Source organism: Hyperoodon ampullatus (genome assembly GCF_949752795.1).
Source record: "Hyperoodon ampullatus genome assembly, chromosome: 11".
NCBI classification, from domain to species: Eukaryota; Metazoa; Chordata; class Mammalia; order Artiodactyla; family Ziphiidae; genus Hyperoodon; species Hyperoodon ampullatus.
In genome coordinates this window covers 39,855,476-39,879,954 of record NC_136924.1, presented here as the reverse complement: position 1 = coordinate 39,879,954, position 24,479 = coordinate 39,855,476, and the positions used below count along the sequence as shown (strand labels likewise).

General features: G+C 50.2%; 1 protein-coding gene across 1 annotated transcript; it reads right to left on the bottom strand.

Annotated features, from left to right (window-relative positions):
• Positions 1-1,795: 1,795 nt before the first annotated feature.
• Positions 1,796-24,430, bottom strand: PNPLA3 (patatin like domain 3, 1-acylglycerol-3-phosphate O-acyltransferase; the record flags this gene model as incomplete). The annotated part of the gene is made up of 8 exons (XM_079715809.1): positions 1,796-1,937; positions 2,932-3,064; positions 4,402-4,617; positions 13,804-13,864; positions 15,179-15,388; positions 20,117-20,182; positions 21,357-21,589; positions 24,244-24,430. The coding sequence occupies 8 exons, from the start codon at positions 24,428-24,430 to the stop codon at positions 1,796-1,798; spliced, it is 1,248 nt and encodes a 415-aa protein (XP_079571935.1).
• Positions 24,431-24,479: the final 49 nt, after the last annotated feature.

Sequence of the window (24,479 nt, the reverse complement as noted above, 5' to 3'; positions counted from 1 at the left end):
TTTGAATTTGGGAAATGTCAGACACGGGAAAGGGAACATGGACTCTAATAGTGCCCATGTCTCCATTTGCCACTTCCCTTAAGGGAAGTATATTAGAATCCGTTTCCTGGCGTTGGGCAGTCCTGGATCTTGTGTGGGGAGGGGAGGGGGGCTTTCACCCTGATAAGGGGGTACCTACTGGGGAGCTGTGCTGAGGTGGGTGCAGGGGCTGAAGCAATGAGGGTTCATGGGGTGGGGGACAGGAGAGGTCGAGTGGAGGGTCGCCTAGGAGATCTGCTGGAGAGGGAGGCAGAGGGGGTCGGGGGGATAAGGCGGCAACAGAAAGACACATGCGGCATGAGTCCCTCGGGTCCAGATTCTGACTACGGGCCATAAAGGTCTGGACGTAAGGAACCTCTGAGTCCTTTCCTTGTTTCCGCCAAAAGAGATGAAGTTGGAGGATCGTTTTAGAATTTAGTGTGCCATTGACAGGCCATTGTTCTCGGTCCCCCAGTTTATACTGGGTCCAAGCCATGTTACGAAAGAAAATGAGCCTCTTCTTTTTGAGATTTTCAGGGTCAAATTTTCCCAGTTCCTGAGGATACAGCCGAGGGGTGAGTCCGAGGGAGGCTCCCGAGACGTCGCAAAACCCATTCTTAGCCTGTACGCCACAGAATGGGCATACTGAGAGTCACCGGCTGACAGAGAGGCGTCCCCTTTGTCCCAGTGATCTCTCCGTGCGACTAAGGCACAAAATGGGCCAACCGTCCCAACAATCGTGTCCGACCGTGAGAGGTGACCCCTGAGCGTGCGACTGAGGCACCATGCGACTCAGGCAGGGAAAGAAAGAAAAGAGAGAGAGGTTCCCGGGACCCACCAGGTGGCTCACCGCTTGGCGATGCCCTGAAACGTGGAAGGCACTCCGGGGACGGCTCAGAGGCAACGCCTAGGCTCCTGTAAGTCAATCCGGACCGAGAAAAAGGTGAAAGTAACAGAGAAGACAGGCTGAGGAATCGGCCTCGTAGTCCTGCCGGGCAGGTGGCGGCCAAGGGGAGGGGGCTCCGTGATTTGCTTGAACCAATACGTGCCTCAGGGTTCACGGAAGTTGTCTTGCTGGGGGCAGATGCTCTAACAGCCTGGTCTGTTCCGTGACCCCCTTATCCTTTCACGGAGTCTTCAAGCGGCAGGTGCCCTAATGGCTTTTAAATGCCTGACCCGTGCCCGCACGATAACAATCGGCCTAGTCCTCAGCCGGAAGGAAGACAGAGGGATCCTCACCCGTCTGGGCGGCAGTTACTGGGGCGAAGTGAGCCGTGGAGCCTTCGGAACACACCAGGGTGTGGCCCTGGCCAGAGTTCCTCCGTTGCTTCCACGGCAGCTTGCCTGTTCACAGAGAGTCTGTCTCAAGGAATGAGGAGAGGAGGTGGGGGAGGAGATCCCCCCAGGAGATATCCCCGTACAGGCCACCAAAATGTCGTGGTCCGCACGTGGGTTGGAAGAAGAATTTCCAGACACGAAGAAGTATCTTGGAAAAGAGTGAGTTTACTGAGAATAAAGCGCAGAGTTAGTGAGGGGCGCTGCGAATACAGCGGGCCCACTTCTTGACAGACCAGGCAGAGCCGACCCCCTTTGTGGGCTAGTGGCCAACTTTTATAGCCTGAAGACAAAGAAAATTCCTGCTGGCAGGATGGCATCAGGCGATTGGTCAGGGTGCTACAAGGTTGCTACATGGTGAATATTTTACCTACTGTGCAGTCGCGGGGCTGTCCGGTTTATATTAGGAGAGCCCATGGCAACAGTTGCTATGGCGGCTTGGTTAATTCAAGAGTTTTTGTCCTGTGTCCTTGATGTAGGGCTCCACAGGGAGCATATGCATCATCACTCGAGAACAAATCCGGGAGGTCGCCCACCACAGCCACTGGATGTCGCTGGGCATGTCTGGAAACCACGTCACCAGTCTGCAGGAATAAAACAGAGAGACACCCACGTCGTATGAGCAGGAAGACAAACCAAAACAAAAAGAACAAAACCAAACCCTAACCAAAGGCAGACATCTTACAACGATACCATCGTCCAGGTAAACTGCCAGGGTCACTTCTAACCCCGCTGTGATAAATTCCCAAAGACAAGCCAACCTAAAAGCCCAAAGGAAAATTAGGCCATTTTTTGATTTGGGAACGCTCAAGGGACTTACGTGGAAATAAAAGGAAAAGACCTTGGTTTTCCAGGATCCTCCTCCTCTGTGGCAACATGGCCACCGATGCAGAGCATCTTGCGGTTGAGAACCACCCCCTGCGCCCAGGTCTCCTGGGCTTGGCCACGTGCGAGCGCAGCAGACGGAGCCGCCCAGGGAGGCCTGACCACTGCCCTCCAGACTCCCTGCACCCAGGACATGAAAAGGACCCCACATCTCGGGCTTTGGGAAATGCCAGAGCAGCCCTCAACCCAGGGCAAGGCTGTGCGGGAACGGGTGGCTGATTTGGCAGGGTGGAGAAGGGCTCTGGGGAGGATGCCCAAACCTGGAGAACTGAGCTGGATTTTGAAGGACGGTTGGGACTTTAAAAGATGGACTGAGGGACATGTTGACTAACTCGCTAAAAAGAAAATAAACACCAAAGTAAATCAGAAGAAAACTGAGGGAAAACAAATGCCCAGGAATCCAGCAGGCATCCCAGCGTTGGCCTCAGATCCCTCCAACACACCAGGAATAAAATCCCAAAATAGAAGTGCAGACCTACAAGAAGTGACAAACCTGTAACAGCAACGAGAAAGGAGGAGGGGTGGGCAGGGGCTTGCCAACGAGGCACCTTTCCAGGGTGTTCCACGCTGGCCGTGAACTCCACCCCGATGTTTAAGGAGCCAGGCCCCAGGCCGAGGGCCTTCCACAGCTTCTCCCACTTAATCCTCTCCCCACTTCCATGAGGATGCCACAAAGCCACGTGACGCGCTCACCTCTGGACCACAGCAATCATAGACTCCACGGGCAGCGTGCAGGGCAGCACCATATAGGACATGACCTTAATTGGTAAGAAGTTGCACATCTTGCTTATGTACCCATCTTGGTTTCTAATTGCTTCCCTCAGGGCTGAAAAATACAATTCGGAGGTCTGTCTCTCACCAGTGTAAAAAAACCAAATCATCTTCCCCGGGGGACACTTGGAATTTCTGTGAAATGTACAAATCCTGGCAGCCCAAGAATCAGAAGCGTCCACAAATGAGATCAGGTGGGGAATGTGCCCAAGTAGCCCTTGGATCGACTACAGGGTATAGGGTCCCTTTTAAAGACTCTCTTTTAAACTGACTATTTTTGGAGGCATACACAAACTACTCAAAGTGACCCTGGCCCCAGTTTTATGAGCTCTTCTTTGCACCTGCAGCTGGATTCCATCTCTTCTGCCTGGAACCCCCTAGCCTTGTATTTCCCCTTTGCAATGACCTTGCGGATGCCTCAAATCACATGAATCTGAGCAGCTTCTGGTTAGTGCAACTCCTGGGGTGTTAGTGCCTCAGGGGCAAGAAACGGCATCCCATTCGTCTTTGATTTATTGTATTCTATTCTGGCCACATCCTGCGGTGTGTGGGATCTCAGTTCCCCAACCAGGGATTGAACCCTAACCCCCTGCATTGGAAGCTCGGAGTCTTAACCACTGGACCCCCAGGGAAATCCCTGTCCCGTTCATCTTTTTTTTTTTTTTTTTGTGGTACAACGGGCTTCTCACTGTTGTGGCCTCTCCCGTTGCGGAGCACAGGCTCCGGACGCGCAGGCTCAGCGGCCATGGCTCACGGGCCCAGCCGCTCCGCGGTATGTGGGATCTTCCCGGACCGGGGCACGAACCCGTGTCCCCTGCATCGGCAGGCGGACTCTCAACCACTGCGCCACCAGGGAAGCCCCCGTTCATCTTTGAATTTCCCCAAATGCCCAGCTGGAAGCTGGACGGTGCATTCATCTATCCATTAAAAAATCGATAACATGATAAAATAACCAGATTCAGTGAAGGTTCAAAACTGTGATTTTGCGGGGAGGGAGAAATTAGGAGGGGCTTCTCGAGAGAGAAAAGGCTTTGAGATGGGAGGACAGGCAGAGAACGGCATTCTCAAAGAACAGGCCACCCCGGGGGTCCCCCCAATATCCAGCGTGCCTGGACTTCAGGAGCAGAGAGCACAGCCAGTTAACACAAAACTCAGCTGGAGGGTGTTTTCCTCTGGCCAGGACCCCATGGGAAGGGAGGCTGGGCAAGGACCCAGGAGGATGGGAGGCCCGTGCTGGGCGGTGCGGGTCCCCACGGGCCTGCCCTGGTCGCTCCGCCCCATCTCCTCCCACGCGGCGGCATGACCTTCCTCTACGACACACAGGGAAGCCACCCTTTCTGCCTCATAAAGGGTCACAGAGAGTCTCTGCCGTCCCGCCCCCAGAGCCGGCACCTATGGTGAGCTTGGGCGACAGGGTCTCCAGGATGCTCTCGTCCGAGGGCAGGATGCTGAGGTGCGGCTGATCCAGCAGCTTGTCTTCCTCAGGCCTCGCCTCCCGGGCGGCCATGCCCGGGGAAGACTGCAGGCTCCCGTGCTCCCAGGGGGCCTCGAGGACTTCCGACTCTGCTGAGGATGCACTCAGGCACAGAGGGAGCCTGTCACAGATGTCTGAGAAGGGCACAGAAACAAACCCGTCAGGCAATTTCGGGCAGCGGGGTCAGTCCTCACCCACACACACCTGCCCACAAAATTAGAGGGAAGCCGCAGGCCTGTTATTAGTACAAGGCGGAGATGAACGAGGGCAGGCAGTCCTAGCAGGGAGAAAGGAGGGCGGGGCTTTGACGCCGGATGGATGTGACGAGGGCGCCTGGCTCCATCACTCACCAGCTGTGTGGGCTCTGGAGCCACGTGTGGATTCTTGATGTTCAAAGCTAAGGGTTATAACTAATTTATAGTAACGGAACCACTGGTTAAGCCAGCGGTCCAGGCCCTGCAGCAGCCATTCAACTGCTACCATTGTCATCATCTCTGCTTTTCAGCTGAGGAATCAGAAGCACAGAGAAGTTAAGAGATTTGTCCAAAGCCACACAGCCAATACGTGGCACAGCGAGAATCGAATCGAGATATGATGTCAAAGATGGCACCCTTCCATCACACGGCCTCGAAAGAAGCATTAGGTCAGGGGGTTTGTGCAGGCCCTGCCCTAGGTGCCGGGGCTCAGGAGCCGATACCAGTGGGTGGTTCCTGCTCGCACACTGGGTGGAGGCAGCGGGACAGGTAGTTTCGGATGCCCACGCCTGCCTCGGCTCACCTCTTGCTTCCAACCTCAGATTAAAAGACCAGGGGCTGGACCTCCCTGGTGGTGCAGTGGTTAAGAATCTGCCTGCCAAGGCAGGGGACACGGGTTCGAGCCCTGGTCTGGGAAGATCCCACATGCCGCGGAGCAACGAAGCCTGTGCGCCACAACTACTGAGCCTGAGCTCTGGAGTCCGTGAGCCACAACTACTGAGCAAGCGTGCTGCAACTACTGAAGCCTGGGCACCTAGAGCCCGTGTTCTGCAACAAGAGAAGCCACCGCAGTGAGAAGCCCGCGCACCGCAACAAAGCGTAGCCCCCGCTCGCCACAAGTAGAGAAAGCCCGCGTGCAGCAACGAAGACCCAACACAGCCAAAAATAAATGAATAAATAAATAAATTTAAAAAAAAAATAAAAGAGGATGCAAGAAGAAGAATTCACAAAAGACCAGGGGCTGCCCCTGGATGCCCACACCTTGCTCCCAAGTTACAGCTCCCAGTTATGCTCCCCTGGATCTTTCCGGCCTCTTTTAGACACATAGCTCACACCCTGGGACTTACTTTCCCTTAGGCATGTCTGTTCCCAGAGGACACCTGGCCCAGCCCCACACGTCCTCTGCAGGACCCTGAGGAGGCCAGCCTGGCCGAGGGAGGACCTCTCTTAGATCATTAAACCCAAACCCAGCACCGATGCTGCAAGCACCCAGCTGCATGCCAGTCTTTAGAATTACTAAGAATCACCTGGCGTCATTTAATCCAAATGTCTTTTGCTAGAGATGTGGAAACGGAGGCCCAGAGAGGGGAGGTGGCTTGCCCAAAGTCACCTCGTAACTTCCACAGGGTCCATCACTGTTATTTATTCCCAGGTTGCTCCCAAATTGCATCCCCAGTCCAGACTGCTTTCCAGAACCTCGGACTCTGACATCACTGTGCTCCTTGCACAACCACCCAAATATGCCCCCGGGGCACCGCACACGGGGCCTGAGCTTCCCTGCAGAACCCTCGCCCTCCTGAGGGCCCGAACACTGAGCAGAGCCCCTCTCCCCCAGTGCCAGCTGCAGAAGCCAGAGGCCAGGACTTCATCCCTAAGTCTTCCTCCTCCCGAATCTCTGGATGGTTGCCTCCAAGTCCTGTTCCCTCAGGCCCCTTCCACCTCCCTTGCTGCCGTGACCCCGGCCAAGCCCACGGCGGCCTCCTTGACCTCCTGGATGCTGCCCTCACCCTCTCTGCACTGCGGCCGGTGGGGGGGGCCTTCCAAAGCTCCCTCTGACCGCCCTCACTCCCACTTCGGCAGCCCTCCATGGCTCCCTATTGCTGTGGGATGCAGACCCTTTCACCACGTCCATGAGGCCCAACCTTGTCCCTCCACTTTTCATTTGCTGCCATTCCTGCCCCTCTCCTTTCTGTCCATCTCTCTGGGCGCCCCACCTCCGCCACGCCAGTTACACACGCCTTCTTTGCACCTCATGCTTATGTCCCCCATGCCTAGAATGCTCCTATTCACCCTCAAAGTGTCAACATGGATTCACATCCTCCTGAAGCCCTGCTTTCCCCTGCCTTGCAGATCCCCTGGCTCCCTGTGTGATCCTACAGCATCCTGTATCTTCCTGCCTCGGCACTGAGCACGCCGTCAGCCTTCTCTTTACACATCTGTCCCCAACCATGTTGCAGCGAAAGTAGAAATGAAGTTTTCCCTCTCCTGAGAACAAGGAAAATAAAGGGAACAATGAACAGGCTAGAGAAAGAGAAGAATCATAACCTGGCCTTGAAAGAGTTTATCACTCCTAGTTTTTGTTTTTTAACTGTTACTAATCTGTAGTTTCTATAACTAGATCTGTACTTCACAAAGCTAACCTATTACTCTGTAACATTACGTGAATTACATCCTGCACTCCCTTGTAGCAAATCACCCCTTGCAGCATTTGTATTTCAGAAAAAAGGTCACAGGCCGATAACCCAGAGACAAACTGACCCAATTACCGGGCTGCCTGACATGATGCCAGATGAGACTGTTTTGAAATAATGCAGGAAGAAGAAGAGTGCAAGACCTTCACTACTTTGATCCTTATCATAGACCCGGGACTGCGAGCCTCACATATACAATCTTCTCTGATTCCCAAAGGAGGGGGAGACAGTTCCTGAGGCACTAGCCTGCTGTGTCTTCCCTTCTGCCTGGCAGAAAAATAAAGCCATCTCTCTCTTCCTCCAAAATCTCTTGTCTCCGTATTTCCGTTCATCCTCGGTGCACAGAGAAGCTGAGATTTCGGCAAGAAAATGCGGGCCCGTCCGGGATCTGCTCGCGGGCAGGCAGCCCCGCAGGGCCCCTAGGCTTGATCGAAAGCTCGGAGATCTCTCTCCACACCAGCCTCCTTCGGGAAAGTGGAGGGCTGGAGGATTTCTCTGAGGCCAGATCACCAGGGACTCCCTGCCGCAGGGCTGTGCCCCGATCACACCCGGCCTGCCTTGCCTACTCGGCGCTGGAACTCTGAGGCTGCGGCGGAGAACGGGGGAGAGGCTGACCTAGCAGCAGCCAAGGCTCCTTTTGCCTTGAGGACACCTTCTCTTCTCTTGCCCACACCGGCCTGGACTTCCACTCCGAGAAAACACTGAATACTGGAGGATCAGAAAGAGGGCGCAACGCACCTGTCAGCACCTACGGTGAGCCTCCTGGAGTGCGCTCCCTGACCTTTGACTGTCCCCTTACAGGAACTTCGGTTCCAATCTGGGGATTTCCCTGCAAATGGAAATCCTGATGTGGAATTCTCCCTGCAAAGGGAGATTCTGATGTAAGGTGCCACTTTGGGGCAACGGTTCAGGTCGAGTGGGACTCAGAAGTCACGTCTGGGCGGGTCTCCGCCATATGTTTCTCCTTTTTCTTTTTGAGCATCCATTTGCTCTTTCCTTTTATGTTTTATGTTTTATGTGTGACTTCCAGCTGATGAGGTGAAGGTTTATGTTTTGATTTGAGCGTGCTAACACCTAACTTCTGTTACCAACTGCTCGAGCTAAAATGGGAAGCACTTCCTCCCTGGGAACCCTTAGGGAAAATTTTAAATGACTGGTGGACCTATAGCTATGATCCAATGACAAAGAAATGGGTCTCCTACGATTAGATCTTTATTGCCACAGGATGGGAAAAATGGACTGAGGTTCCCTTATGCTCAGGACTTTATGTCCCTTTTATTATAATCCCGCTCTAGGTGGCTCCATAATCAAAAGCCTGAGGAATCAGAAAAAAAAACAAACAAAAAACAATCCACTCTCTTGACATTCTAAATGATCCTCTTCTAACTTCTCCCAGCTCTCAGGTGCCGGGGGGGAACCAAGCTTTCCCCACTCCTGCAAGTTCCCTCACTTCTTCAGATTCTTCTGACCAAACTAAGACCCCACCTCCCCAGAGGGACAATCCCTGCTGGGACATTTTATCAGCCAGTCTGCCCCTGTTATCAGAGCCAATTTGAGCACTATCTGGTTTAAATTTTAGCTATGAAACCATGACCACAGAAAGAGAAAGATGATTTTTGACAGTATGGCCACAATATTCTTTAGACTCTGGAGAAAATTGGTTAAAATAAAACTTTTCTTGAAATTGCAAAACAAGTTCTTTTTGCATGTGCAATTAGAAAAAGCTAGCTTGTTAAAATACTTTTCTTCAAAATTCTGACCCTGAGAGAACAAAAATATGCCTAGGACAAAGCTTGAAGTTAACTCGTATCATGTCCTTGAGCTACAAACAAAGCCCACTTTGCCTGAGACTTCAGCCTTGGGTTAATTAGTAGAACTTCAGGCCAAGAAAAAAAAAAAGAGGCAAAGAGACATTTTAAATCTCAAGTGGAAATTATGAGATCTGTCTGTTATCTGTGTATGTCTCAGTATGTGTTTTTGTCTTTGCATAACATTGCTGAGGTTAATTTGTAAATGTGCTCTATTTAATTGGATTAAAAGAAAAGTAAGCGCTTACAAATCAAACAATTCTAAATACAAGAAAGGGCTTCCCTGGTGGTGCAGTGGTTAAGAATCCGCCTGCCAGTGCAGGGGACACAGGTTCAACCCCTGGTCCGGGAAGATCCCACATGCCGTGGAGCAACTAAGCCCAAGCACCCCAACTACTGAGTCTGCGCTCTAGAGCCTGCAAGCCACAACTACTGAAGCCTGCGTGCCTAGAGCCCGTGCTCCGCAACAAGAGAAGCCACCGCAATGAGAAGCCCATGCACCACAACGAAGAGTAGTCCCCGCTCGACCCAACTAGAGAAAGCCCACACACAGCAACGAAGACCCAACGCAGCCAAAAATAAATAAATAAATAGATAGATAAATACAAGAAAAATTGATTTCAGGTTTACGTGACCTGGGAAATATTCAATATCAAACTAACACCTGGTATTAATGTTTGTTTGTTTGATATTTGCCTTCAAAATCTTTCATTGTTACTTTGGCTAAGTGCACAAACTATTGTTTCACGGTGACTATGATCTTACCTGACTGAGTGTTCTAAACCCTTTTGATTTTTTGGATACAACTTCCCAAATCTCATATGCTCATTTATAGTGTTTTCTTGACTTCTTGGACCTTTGCATATGAATCAAATGTTTTTCTATCACAGGCACAATCCTATGCTAGTTTTAAAAATCAATCCAATTGTTGGGTTTGTGGCCAATTACCTATGTCTAGTACTTCTGGGTTACCTGAGTGGGTTTCTCCACTCCAAGGCTCTAATTGGTTGACTCTTAGGAAATTTATCTTAAAAGGAAAATTATTGTCATGTTCAAGGCCACTATTGATATGACTAGATGAGATTCCCCTCACCTGACCAATTAATAATACCTGCTCTGACCCTGACCATAAATATGAATTTTCCTCTATTACTCAAAGTTCAGTCAGAACAACAAGCAAAATTTCAGCCAACGAATAAAACCTCCCACAATTATGCGATGGATTTATGTAATTAACACCAGGCTATGGTAATTTAAGGTTAAAGGCTACTCTATGCTGGGAACAGTTAAATCATACTAAGGATAATCAGTCTAGTAACACTAGGAAACTGGGCTGAGTACCTTATGGACAATGCCAATAGACAATTTCCCTGAACAACAGGGATTGGTACAGAACAGACTAAGGCAGATCACCTGGGATATACTGGGCTGCACCTAATGGAAGTTCTTGGCTTAATTCTTACGTATGACTTTGTTAATACTGCCAGCTATGTTATTTGTATTTTGCCTATTTCAAAAAAAGTATTGTTTCTTACGTTACCAAATGTGTGACTGAGCCTCCGATAAAATGATGATATATATAGTTCCATATGAGATCAATGATTGCAATAGTCTAACTCTAGATATGAGAAGAAACAACAAGAGGGAATATTGTCCTGGACCATAAGAGACTAGGAAGACAGGTGGTCCAGAGACTTTTGGATACTAGTAAAGGTCTAGTCCAGTAATTGCACATGGAGTGGCCTATCAGCAAAATCTTCGCCAGACCTGGGAATGAGCGTTCCTAGCACCATGGGACAAAATGGTCATGAAATGCCCCAAACCATGGTTGAAATTATGACCATAAAGGGGCCCCGCTGACTGAAAACTGACACTTGCCATCTACTTCTACAAGGATTAAATCATGAGCTGTTGCTGTAGCTGGTGACCTTCAACACCCCCAGCAAGGAGCTCAGGGTGGAGATCTGAAATGAGGCCCTCGGTGCTCTGGGAAAAACTGACAGGACAGGCCTTCAGAGAGTTAAATACTTTCAGGAGAAGATTTTACAACCCCATTTCTTGAATCGTCTCATACCTAGAGAAACACTGACATCATGAACGGTGACACTATGGTGTGATTTTAGCCAAGTCCTTTTATTGCTAAGAACTTGAGTTCTCTGAGCTGTGTCAGATCTGGGATGCCACCAGCCATTCTCAAAACAACGTCTGCTGACGCTGGTAACTGCAACCTTACTTCTTAAAGGTGTCCTCTTGTAACTACTACACTTTTACACGATAAAACTGCTTTAGGTCATATGTTAACAAAAAGAGAAAACACACATGTAGTGACCAATAGCTCCTGTTATTTATATATTAATACCACATCAAAGGTTAAAACCTACTTTGATGAAACTAAATAACCAGCTACCTGGCTACAAGTCTCCCCGAAATGCCAGGCCTAGACTGGGTTTCAGGCTTATTGTGCTAAAAAGAAATGAGATCTATTTTGTCTATTAACGTTTAGGTCGTCACACCTCCAAATACTTCTAATGGGGTCTGTTACACCTACATCAATCACACTGGGCTAATAGGACATAAAATTATATATATGACCACAGCAAATGGCTCTATTCCTTTAAACAGGGTAACCCAAGCACTGACTCTGTCTACATCAGGATCAAAATTACTACCAAACACATGGCTCTTAATCTTGCTTGGGCCCCTGGCTACAATAATTCTTTTTTTTTAAAATTGATGGCAGATTATTATCTTTTAAAATTTATTTATTTTTGGCTGCATTGGGTCTTTGTTGCTGCGCGCGGGCTTTCTCTAGTTGTGGTGAGCAGGGGCTACTCTTCGTTGTGGTGCGCAGGCTTCTCATTGCAGTGGCTTCTCTTGTTGCGGAGCACAGGCTCTAGGTGCACGGGCTTCAGTAGTTGTGGCTCGTGGGCTCTAGAGGGATCTTCCCAGAGCAGGGCTCGAACCCGTGTCCCCTGCATTGGCAGGCAGATTCTTAACCCCTGAGACACCAGGGAAGCCCTACAATAATTCTTTTACTAATCTTTGGCTTCTTTTTTTAAACTACTTGTTAAATTCTGTCTCTTCCAGATTACAATAGGTTCACATCAAGATAATGATGATGCAAAGATTCCAGCCATTTCTCAGAACAGATCCTGCCAAAACAACATAAGTCATGCTGGGGCCCTTAATAAGACAGGGCAAGAGCTCCATGACCCCAACTAGGTAGGGTCTACGAGCCCCTTGCCAACCTGAAGAAGCTACAGAAGACAGACCGTCGTCCCTCATCCTCCCAATAAAGATTTCTTGGGGTTCACATCTCTCGGGGAATTTGAAATAGGAGATAGATGGGCCCCTGGGCCGAACAGCTGGTGTTTGTCAAGTGGAGCAAAACGGAAGTTTTTTCCTCAGCCAGACAAGAATACGCCTGTTTCCCTTCCTACATTGTTATGGAGGGAATGAACTAGCAGTGGGGAATTTGTTGCAGCACAGAAATGAAGTTTTCCCTCTCCTGAGAACAAGGAAAATAAAGGTAACAGTGAGCAGGCTAGAGAAGAAACATAACCTGGCTTGAAACAGTTAAATCACTCCTAGTTTGTTGTTTTTTCTTTTTTAACTGTTACTAATCTGTAGTTTCTGTAAATCTGTACTTCACAAAGCTAACCCATTACTCTGTAACATTACGTGAATTACGTCCTGTACTCCCTTGTAGCAAATCACCCCTTGCAGCATTTGCATTTCAGAAAAAAGGTCACAGGCCGATAACCCAGAGACAAACGAACCCAGTTACCGGGCTGCCTGACATGACGCCAGCTGTGGCTATTTTGAAATAAAGCAGGAAGAAGAAGAATGCAAGACCTTCACTACTTTGATCCTTATCATATACCCCGGACTGCGAGCCCCACATATAAAATCTTCTCCGATTCCCAAAGCAGGGGAGACACAGTTCTTGAGGCCCTAGGCTGCCGTGTCTTCCCTTCTGCCTGGCAGAAAAACAAAGCAATCTCTGTCTTCCTCCAAAATCTCTGTCTCCGTATTTCTGTTCAGCATTGGTGCACAGGGAAGCCGATATTTTGGCAACAACCACGAGACTAAGCTCCAGGAGGGCAGGGGCCACATCCGTCTGTCTGCTGTGGAGTGGTCAATTGCTTGGCACCTAGACGGTACGCAGTAAACATTTTCTGAGTAGATAAATACATGTATGTCCCGTGAACCACACCATCTCCTTGGTCTTGGACAAAGACTAATTCAGAGGATTAATGCATGAACCAACCGTTAGTATCGAAGAAAAATAGCCGCAAACATATTTGGTTCCACTCTAACATTTCCAGAACCCAAGTCCCCCAGCTTGGACAAGCCAGGATGAGTCAAAGGCAGGAACCTTCCCCAGAACACAGCTGGGCTAGTGGGCGTGGCCCACACCCGCCTCGAGGGAGCGGGAGCTATTCTGATTCCTGTCACCTGCAGCCCAGAAACTGTTTATCTTCCTTCTTTATCAAACTAAAGGTTCACAATTGTTCAAGCAGAAAAGAAAAACAAAGGAACTGCCTTCAGCACACAGATAGGTGACACTGCAGAGGGAGAGCTAGCCCTGGGGCTGTGACATCCAGGTTCAGGTCCCAGCTCTGCTCCCCAGTGAGTGGAGTGCGGACCTGGGCTGCCTCTCCAAGCCTCTGTTTCCCCATCTGTAAAATGGGGCAAATATTTCCTATCTCGCGGGACTAATGAGAGGGCCGAGCGAGACGGTGGGTGAAGGTGCTGAGCGCTGAGTGATGGAGCCAAGACTGTTGACCAAGACTATGAACAGAAAGCTTGTTAAAGGGGCACTTCAGTTGCCCTACCATACATACCATTCTCTTCCAAGAACCTAACCGTGTCTAAATATCCTTGAAAGCATAGCTCCTCAAGCACCTGTGAACAAATCAAGTAAATTAAGTCACTAAGCACCATTCCTTTCAACATCACCTGAAGACGGCAGACCCAAAGCCAAGAATCCTCCAAGCTCCAAGCCGCTGCCATGTGCCCAGCGCAGCTGCTGCGGGGTGGGACAGGGCTCTGCTTTCCTGCAGGACTCAGCTCGAATGACACCTCCTCCGTGCAGCCCTTGCTGGCACCCCAGCATGACGGGTGCTGGTTCCTCTGGTCTCCCTGGGTCCCTGGACGCGCCTCCACCCTAACAAATACCAGGGCCTGATCTACTTGTCGTGGGACAGTAAGAGCTGCCTCCTTTGCTCCTCGGTGTACAAACCACACGGGCAAACCAATCCTGCTGTCCAGCCTTCCCTCTCCCCGCAAGCACATGCTGTCGTATACGTTGCATGGCACGGCCTTCCTTCTCCCCAGAGAACTGGCACTGTGCAGATTCTACCCACTTTCTTACTATTTTAGGTGTCGCTACAACAACAATCAAAAAAAGATGAGGGGCTTCCCTGGTGGCGCAGTGGTTGAGAGTCCGCCTGCCGATGAAGGGGACGCGGGTTCGTGCCCTGGTCCGGGAGGATCCCACATGCCGCGGAGCGGCTGGGCCCGTGAGCCATGGCCACTGAGCCTGCGTGTCCGGAGCCTGTGCTCCGCAACGGGAGAGGCCACAGCAGTGAGAGGCACGTGTACCGCAAAAAAAAAAAAAAAAAAAAAAAGAAAAAGATTAAACTGGGAATTCCCCAGTGGTCTAGTGGATAGGACTCCAAGCTTTCACTGCCAAGGGCCCAGGTTCAATCTCTGAAGATTCCACAAGCCAAAAAAAAAAAAAAAAAAAAAAAAAAAATTAAACCACCAAATGCAGTGTAGTTCTTTTTTTTTTTTTTTGGCTGCACTGAGTCTTCATTGCTACACGCAGGCTTTCTCTAGTTGCGGCGAGCGGGGGCTACTCTTCATTGCGGTGCACGGGCTTCTCATTGCGGTGGCTTTTCTTGTTGCGGAGCACGGGCTCTAGGCACACCGGCTCCAGTAGTTGCAGCATGTGGGCTCAGTTGTTGTGGCTCATGGGCTCTAGAGCGCAGGCTCAGTAGATGTGGTGTGTGGGCTTAGTTGCTCAGCAGGCGGATTCTTAACCACTGTGCCACCAGGGAAGTCCTGCAGTGTAGTTCTTGACCACGGATGTAAATAAGAATCATTGGGATAATTTAAAAAAAAATCCTACTATCCAGGCTACCCATACTTAAGACATAGCCCCTGGAGGTGGGATCTGAACAGCAGCGCTGTTTAAATGCCCCCAGGCCCCCTCACCTTGAGATCCGCAGGGAATAGCACCCGGGTAAATAGGTAGATGTTCTCTGAGCAGAGGCGTAGACTGAGCTTGGTGAATTCCACGTGAAAAAAGTTCGTGGACTTGACTTTGGGGCAGATGTCACTCTCCCCATAGAAGGGGGAAATAGTGATGGTCGTTTTGGTATCAGAGAAGGGTATGATGTCACTCACTCCTCCATCTACGTATCGCTTTTAAGGGAGAAAAAAAAAAAAGGACATACTGTCAGAAGCTCTGGGCTGGGGTTTTCTGTGTGTTTCAGATTATGGCCAGAGGCTTCTCAGAGCCGCAGGCAGATACGGTGAGGGGCTTTGAATCACTCTTTCAGCAAATCCCTACTGAGCATTTCTGTGCCAGGCCAGGCTGTAGGCTGGCACTCAGGGTTGCCACATGCTGCTGTGTAGTTTGCACACTGCACAAAAAAGTGCCTGGCCAAGAGGCAGACAGAGGCTGGCGTCTGGCCCATGTTATGATGGCCAAGTCCCGAGCCCAGGTGGGCGCCCCTAGGCATACCCATGTAATTTGCTTAGACCAGGGGCACTGTGTGCACTGGGGACAGAGTGTGATGTAGACCTGGCCCTAAGGGAGACAGATGGTCATGGGTTCAATTCCAGAGGCCCCTTGCTACTTGAGGAATCTTGGACAAGACACTTAACTTGTAAGCCCGTCCACACCTGGGAAATGAGAAGCAGCACTGGAGACTTAAATGACGCGGTGAATCTGGGACTTGAGCTCTCTGAAAATGGCATCTTATCCCACAACAAATGTGCATTTGGGCTAAGTCCTGTGAGAATCAGTTTTCCTGTAGCCATATCCTTGAACAATAGTGCCCACAGTCAGGCTGGGGCAGGCAGGTTTTGGTACAATTTGGACTGAGTCTACACCTATGAAACCAACGTCTAGAATGATTCCCAAATCCACGACCATCACAGCCCAGCTGTTGGTGCCCACAGACGGGGGGGCCTTCAAATATCACAACTGGGAGAATTTCCCCTGCCAATCCTTCCAAAGGGAGAAACCTCAGGGCACACCTTGGCCTAAAACAAGTCCAAAAAAGAATCAGGCACGTTCAGCCACGGCTTAGCTATCAAGAGATTCTTGCCTTGAGTCCAAAAATGATTAGATGTGCACACACAGCAGTAGTTTCTAAATTGTTGCCACATGATTTCCATGGAAGATACAGGAAGGCATCAAAACCCTCACTGGCAGAAAGGGACACAGGACCAAATGTCGGGAATCTTTAGTTAAGACTGAGGAGGGAGGAAGCAGGTGACTATTTTTTAAATTATTATTTATTTTTTAAAATTAGTTTTTATTGGAGTATAATTGATTTACAATGTTGTGTTAGTTTCTGCTGTACAGCAAAGTCAATCAGTTATACATATACATATATCCACTCTTTTTTCACTCAAGGGATAAAGTCCAATGACTCCTCTGTCCTGTATAATTTTCCCTCCACCCTTAACTTTTCTACAGGAATGTTCTGAGTTTGCTCAGTGGAACCTCAACGTTTTGTTCTAATTTTCAGCAGGTTTCATCTGAGTACACTGAGGGGGATGACTGTGTGTGCACCACAGCTGGAGCAGTCTGGGGGAAATGAAAAGATAACAACAATGACAAAACCACCCATATTTACCGAATACTTACCTGTGCCAGGCTCTATGCTGCATCTTCACTGCATTATCGCATGTAATTCCCACAACAACACTACAACTGTGCACTATTATTAACCCTCATTATTATTAACCCTCACTTGCCAATTCAATCTCAGAGAGGTTAAGAAATGTGTCCAAAGTAGTCCAGCTAACGTGCGCTAGAGCAGACATGCGATTCTAGGTTTGTCTGCCAGGCTGGCGCTGTTAGAATTGCAGGTGATCACTTCATGGCTCCAGGCCTCAGTTTTCTCATCTGTAAATAGGGGCAACTATGTGTCTGTCCCAGGGATGCTCTGGGGCATGAGTGAGGCTACGTGTAACCTGCCTTTGCAACTTGCTTTGCAATGTGAGGACCGTGCTGCTCTTAAAGCGTGAACCAGGAGGGTTTCTAAAGTGCCTTCCTGCTGACACACTGGGATGTTGTGTCTTCTCTCCCACAGCTGTAACAACCTAAACTGTCTCCAGACATCGCCAGATGTTCCCGGGTGGGAGGACAGAATCATCTGATAACTGCTGCCCTAGAAGGAGGCTGCCAGGTGGTCCAGCACAGCCCAGCATCCAGTCCAGAGCCTGCAGGACAAACACCTCAACTTCTGTTTTTCCACCAGAGGCAGGGCTCAGGATTAGCCACGTGTGTTTACCTACTTGTTGAATGGAACCAAATCGCAGCCCTGTCGGCAGCTTCTGCCCGAAGCCACGGGCTGAAAAGGATACAGTCAGACCCAGAGAGGATTATAACCCTCAACCCCTAAGAATAAAGCCTTATTACTGGGTTTCCCTGGTGGTGTAGCAGTTAAGAATCCTCCTGCCAATGCAAGGGACACAGGTTCAAGCCCTGGTCCAGGAAGATCCCACATGCCGCAGAGCAACCAAGCCTGTGCACCACAACTACTGAGCCTGCTCTCTAGAGCCCACGAGCCACAACTACTGAGCCTGCGTGCCACAACTACTGAAGCCTGTGCTCCAAAACAAGAGAAGCCACCGCAATGAGAAGCCCGTGCACCGCAACGAAGAGTAGCCCCCACTTGCTGCAACTAAAGAAAGCCAGCATGCCCCAACGAGGACCCAATGCAGCCAAGAAAAAAAAATAACAAAACTTATTACCTTAAGTGAGTAACTGACTCTTAAGCATCTTATACCTTAATAGGCCACTGGGCACCTGTTTCAGTGCTCATGTGAAGATTAAGTGAATTGTGAAAATGACTATACTACCCAAAGCAATCTATAGATTCAAAGCAATCCCTATCAAGCTACCAATGGCATTTTTCACAGAACTAGAACAAAAAGTTTCACAATTTTTATGGAAACACAAAAGACCCTGAATAGCCAAAGCAATCTTGAGAAAGAAAAATGGAGCTGGAGGAATCAGGCTCCCAGACTTAAGACTCTACTACAAAGCTACAAAATATGGTACTGGCACAAAAACAGAAATACAGATCAAGGGAACAGGATAGAAGGCCCAAAGATAAACCCACACACATATGGTCACCTTATTTTTGATAAAGGAGGCAAGAATATACAATGGAGAAGAGACAGCCTCTTCAATAAGTGGTGCTGGGAAAACTGGACAGCTACATGTAGAAGAATGACATTAGGACACTCCCTACCACCATACACAGAAGTAAACTCAAAATGGATTAAAGACCTAAATGTAAGGCCAGACACTTAAAACTCTTAGAGGAAAATATAGGCAGAACATTCCATGACATAAATCACAGCAAGATCTTTTTTGACCCACTTCCTAGAGAAATGGAAATAAAAACAAAAATAAACAAATGGGACCTAATGAAACTTCAAAGCTTTTGCACAGCAAAGGAAACCATAAACAAGATGAAAAGACAACCCTCAGAATGGGAGAAAATATTTGCAAACGAAGCAACTGACAAAGGATTAATCTCCAAAATATACAAGCAGCTCATGCAGCTCAATATCAAAAAAACAAACAACCCAATCCAAAAATGGGCAGAAGACCTAAACAGACATTTCTCCAGAGAAGATATACAGACTGCCAACAAACACATAAAAGAATACTCAACATCATTAATCATTAGAGAAATGCAGATCAAAACCACAATGAGGTATCATCTCACACCGGTTAGAATGGCCATCATCAAAAAGTCTACAAACAACAAATGCTGGAGAGGGTGTGGAGAAAAGGGAACCCTCTTGCACTGTTGGTAGGAATGTAAATTGATACAGCCACTATGGAGGTTCCTTAAAAAACTACAAATAGAACTACCATATGACCCAGCAATCCCACTACTGGGCATATACCCTGAGAAAACCATAATTCAAAAAGAGTCATGTACCACAAGGTTCACTGCAGCACTATTTACAATAGCCAGGACATGGAAGCAACCTAAATGTCCATCGACAGATGAATGGATAAAGAAGATGTGATACATATATACAATGGAATATTACTCAGCCATAAAAAGAAATGAAATCGAGTTATTCGTAGTGAGGTGGATGGACCTAGAGTCTGTCATACAGAGTGAAGTAAATCAGAAAGAGAAAAATACTGTATGCTAACACATATATATGGAATCAAAAAAAAATGGTTCTAATGAACCTAGGGGCAGGACAGGAATGAAGATGGCAGATGTAGAGAATGGACTTGAGGACATGCGGAGGGGGAAAGGTAAGCTGGGACAAAGTGAGAGAGTGGCATGGACATATATACACTACCAAATGTAAAATAGGTAGCTAGTGGGAAGCAGCCGCATAGCACAGGGAGATCAGCTCCGTGCTTTGTGACCACCTAGAGGGGTGTGATAGGGAGGGTGGGAGGGAGATGCAAGAAGGAGGGGACATGGGATATATGTATACATATAGCTGATTCACTTTGTTATACAGCAGAAACTAACACAACACTGTAGAGCAATTAAACTCCAATAAAGATGTCAAAAAAAATTCCCAAAATAAAAAGAAAAAAAAGATTAAGTGAAGAGCTTACCTTACAGATAACCAGCTAATTATTCTACACGAAGTTGGTTTTGCTGCCCAGAGAGCCTGGAAGGGGGCAGCTATGGAATCTCTGTCTGAAGGCTGAGAGGCAAAAAGGCTCCACGTCTGGGGACAGGTCTCAGGGGCCCAGGGTACCTGAGCCCAGTGCCTCTTTTTTTTTTTTTTGGACACTTGGCTTAGCTGGATCTTAGTTCCCCGACCAGGGATCGAACCCGGACCCTTGGCAGTGAAAATGAGGCGTCCTAACCACTGGACCACCAGGGAATTCCCTCAAACACAGTTTAAAAGCGGACTTACCACGCCTCTGAAGGAAGGGGGGATCAAGCCACTGATGAGAGGCACGAAGGCGGAACAAAACAAGGCCTGTGAAGACAAAAGGGAGTGAAACCACAGCCCAGAGCAGGCTGCCTTTTGTTCCCCTGGGTCCTGATAAGCCTTCTCCAAGCGAGAAGAGCAACAAGCCTGAAAACACTCTTGGCACAGAGGAGGTGCTTTAATAAATGGTTGAATGAACATGAACCAACCTACACACTTATTATTTCAGGCCCAAGTATCAATTCTCTAACGACACCGTCTGCAGGCTGTAGCTTCTTGCCCCTGCTCCCCAGGAGGGTCACACTGGGCCATCAGAGACAGAACCAAGTGTTGGTGACTAGCTGATGGACAGGGAAGGGGCTAGATCAGGGCTTTGCAAACGCTGGCATTCATCAGAATCACCTGGAAAGCTTGGCGAACCACAGACTCGGGGCCCCACCCCTAAGGTTCTGATGCTGCAAGTTGGAGGCGGGGCCTGAGAGCCTGCAATTCTAACAAGCTCCCAGGTGATGCCGCTGCTGCTACTGCTGGTCCGGGGCCCACGCTTTGAGTCGCGCCACGCTAGCGAGCATTCAGCAGGATGTACCACTGATGCAGGGAGAGAAAGGGCTCACGTGGGAACGCACAGGTGCTGGCTGCCTAGAAAAAGCCTCCACAAACAAGGTGAAGTGGAAGATGGCACTGGCTGCTGAGAAGCTGCTGGTTATATGTGCCAGGCTGCGTGCTCGTAGGGACCTGTGTTAAGTGAAATGATATCCAAGCAATTCTCATAAAAGGCATCAGCCAAACTAAGTGGTATTTTCATATTACCAATGAGCTGCTCTGTGCTAGAGGCAAATAAGACATACTCCCACCCTTGTGGGACTTCACTGGAGGGGTCCTCGTTAAGGAACAGGCATCACTGGGAGGAGGGACACATGTGGGATGAGGTCCCTGGAGCAAGCAGTCATAAGCCAAGTCTTGAAGGATGGGGAGGGGTTATTTGAAACTGAAACTGTCCTGGAACACTCCAGTTTTGCATACGCTCTGGACCAGACCGCTGGATGCACTCAGAGCTGATATCGCCCTGGTACAGGAAGCTAACCAGCATCGTGGGCAACCAGGTTCTTTTGCATCTTAAGAAAAGAACGGGTCAGGTGGCTTACGACAGCCCTCTCTTTGTTGCTTCTGAAATGAAACGGTCTTTATGACTTGACAACACCCAGATAAGAAAACTGCTTACGTCCACGACTTCGTCTTTGGACCGGAAATCAGACACCAGCACATTTTCTCCATCGGCCACTCTGGTGAGCGAGATGACCATTTTGCCCGAGAGGAGCTGGTGGACGTTGTCGGGGAGGTACCTCTGGAGACCATCTCGGACGTGCCTGCTCAAACTGAAGGACGGGTGGAGGACGCCGATGTTCCGACTCCTGGCACTCCGGACAAGGTCCACGAAGGCCTGCAGTGTCTGCTCTGGGCGGAGAGAGACAAATATACAAAGGAATGTACCACCCTGGAGATGGCAATGCTTTGCAGCAGGACCAGAAACCTGGCAGCAGGGAAGCTGCTGACCTTTCCCTTTCTCTAGGCCTGGGCTGTCTGATCCAGCAGCCACGTGTGGCTCCCGGGCCTGAGATGTGGCTAGCCCAAACTGAGATGGGTAAAAGACACACTGGATCTCAAAGGCTTAGAACAACAACAAAATGTAAAATATCTCATGAATAATGTTTTATATTGATTAGATGTGAAAATGATAATATTTTGGCTGGACTGGGATAAATAAAATTAATTTCACTTATGTCTTTTACTTTTTCCATGCGGCTACTAGGAAATGTAAGCTATGCCTATTTCTGTTGGTTAGTGCTGCTCTAGGCCCTCCCTGGCCACAGGAACGAGCCTCCAGAGGCCCAGTGAGCCCTCTCCTCACCTCCATCCCTCCATCAAGGCCAGAAGCCAGGGACTCACAGCGTCGGAGCTTGAGCACGAATGGGCCTAACACTGAAGGGAGCAGAGAGCAAGCGCAGCCTTGGACCTGAGTTCAAATCCTGCCTCTACCTCTTACTAGCTGAGCAACAAAAATAAGCCACTTCACTGCCTCTCTGAGTGTCAGACTGCATGTTTTTAATGTGGGACCACACTCAACTACCTTTTGGAAATAGAGAAGATTAGATACACTACAATCTATAGGTGCTCAACCCAGATGAAGCACCTAATAAACAACTAGACTTAACTTTTAACCTCTAATGTCAGAAATACCAGACCATCCAGTGGGCACAGGGCACGTGCATGGTCCATCTGACCTCACTCACTGGCCTGGTCCCCTCTGGCTGGTCTGCACTGCCCTAGCAGGCAAGAGTACCTGTCCCAGCTCGAGCCCTAGTCATCTGTAAATCCTGGGATGCAGAAGACCGGACACACATCAGCAGGTCCTGACTCACTTCTGACCTCCACTCAGCTCTCCCTGCACATGTGGCCCCACTGAGCCCGGGCAGAAGGCACAAAATTGCACACAGCTGGCTGGTTCTGCCAATCTCTCCTGCCAAGTCAGCCTGGGTTTGGAGGTGCTCTCAGGAGCCACGCCCAAGTCACAGGCCCTGGGAAATGCTCCCTGGCGGTCCCCAAGTGAGACAGGCAGTTACAGCAGGAAAATGGGGCACCCAGAACCTCCGGAGTAGTTCTTGCCAGGACCTCCAGATCCACTTTCCAGGGACTTGGTGGTCCCAAGCCACCCCCTGCAGGACACAACCCCAGGCTGCGCCTGTCCTTGCCTGTTACAAATGCCCTCTACGCTGGAGTCAGGGCACTTCACGTGCTGGGGTCTGTGCATTTGAATCTGGTCCCAATTAAACATTTGACCATGTGGCTGTCTCCAGGTAACAACCCTGGGACACAAGGGCTGGCTTTGATCACTGCTCAAGCCCAAGGTGGCCAGTCTAATCCTCCTTGAGGTCACATTTCCTGCCCTTTGCTCCTCTCCCCCTCGATGGGGAAGGCGGCCGCGGTGGCCTCTCCTGATCCCCACCTCTCCATCAGCCCAGGGTCTGCTCCCTGGTCCTATCCAATGGCAGGGCTGTGCTTACTGGCAAGGGATTCCTGCTGGCAGTGTCTGACACAGCAGTCCCTGGGTAGAGTAAAGAGTAAACCGTTAAGGAAGCCGAGACAAACAGGGGCTAATGAAAAGGTGCATTATCTTCCTGTCTGGGGACCTTTGGATGCCAACAGCTCCATGTTGCCACTTGCTCCAGGCCCTGCTCCCTGGCTAGGATCCCAGGCCCAGGATGTCATACCCTAGTAATTTAGGCCGGCTGGCCACAAGCCCCAGTCCGCCCCTCTCACTGGTACCCACGAGTACAGAGATGCTTCATTAGGACAAGATTCAAATGCACAGGACCTCGTTTCCAGGGCACTGAGCAGGGGTGTGGTGGGGAGGAGAGGAGGGGATGTGGGATGTCCAGCCCCCAAGAAGGGTCTCAAACACCGGAAAAGGAGGAGACAACTTTCCTACCTCCCCTCACCGCCCTCTCCCCCGCTCCACAAAACACCTCTCCCCAACCCCCTTTCAATCCAAACCAGCAAGTTGCCCTCTACCTGAGAGGCACCCAGCCGCCCCCAGCGCTCCCACGAAAGCTGGGTGGAGATCAAAGGCGCCCGGGGCCAGGGGTCTCCAGTCCCTCTGGTCCCCAGAGAGAAGAAGGCAGCCACCCTGGGCCACAGTCCAAAGCCTCCTTCCTGGCCTGGCCGGAAGCAGGGCAAATCGGGCCTCCGACCTCCCGCCCCCCCCCCCCCACCAGGCGTCGCGCTCCCTCCTTCCTGTCGCTCCGAGACAACCTGGCTCTCAGTCCCAGGCTGGGTCGCGAGGGGGGGGGCGGTGCTATCTTCAAGCCCGGGCGCCAAAAGGGAGTCGGGGCGAGGAGGCGCTCCGGATTCCCACGCCCAAAAGAGCCACCCACCCGGCGCGCCCCCCTCCCAGGCCCGGCAACAGAGCTCCCCGGTGCGGGGCAAAAAGACGCACTGGAGGAAGCATCTGTCTGGGGAGACCCCGGGTGTACCCCGCAGTTTCCATCTCCAATCCCGGCTCCATCGCGCGCCCCCTCCCCGCGCGTTGCCCCGCGGCGGCCCGGACCTACCCAGCGGGACTCCAGAGAGGAAGAAGGCGCAGTGCAGCGCCCCGGACGAGGCCCCGAAGAACCTGCGCGCGTTGTGGAGGAGGTGCGGGGCGCGCTCGCTCAGGCAGCTGGTCACCCCGATGTGGTAGGCGCCCAGGAAGCCGCAGCCGGCGAAGGACAGGTTCCAGCCGTGCTCGAGGTCGTACATAGCGGCGGCGGGTCGGGCGTCCGGGGTGTGAGAGCGCCGCAGCTCCGCC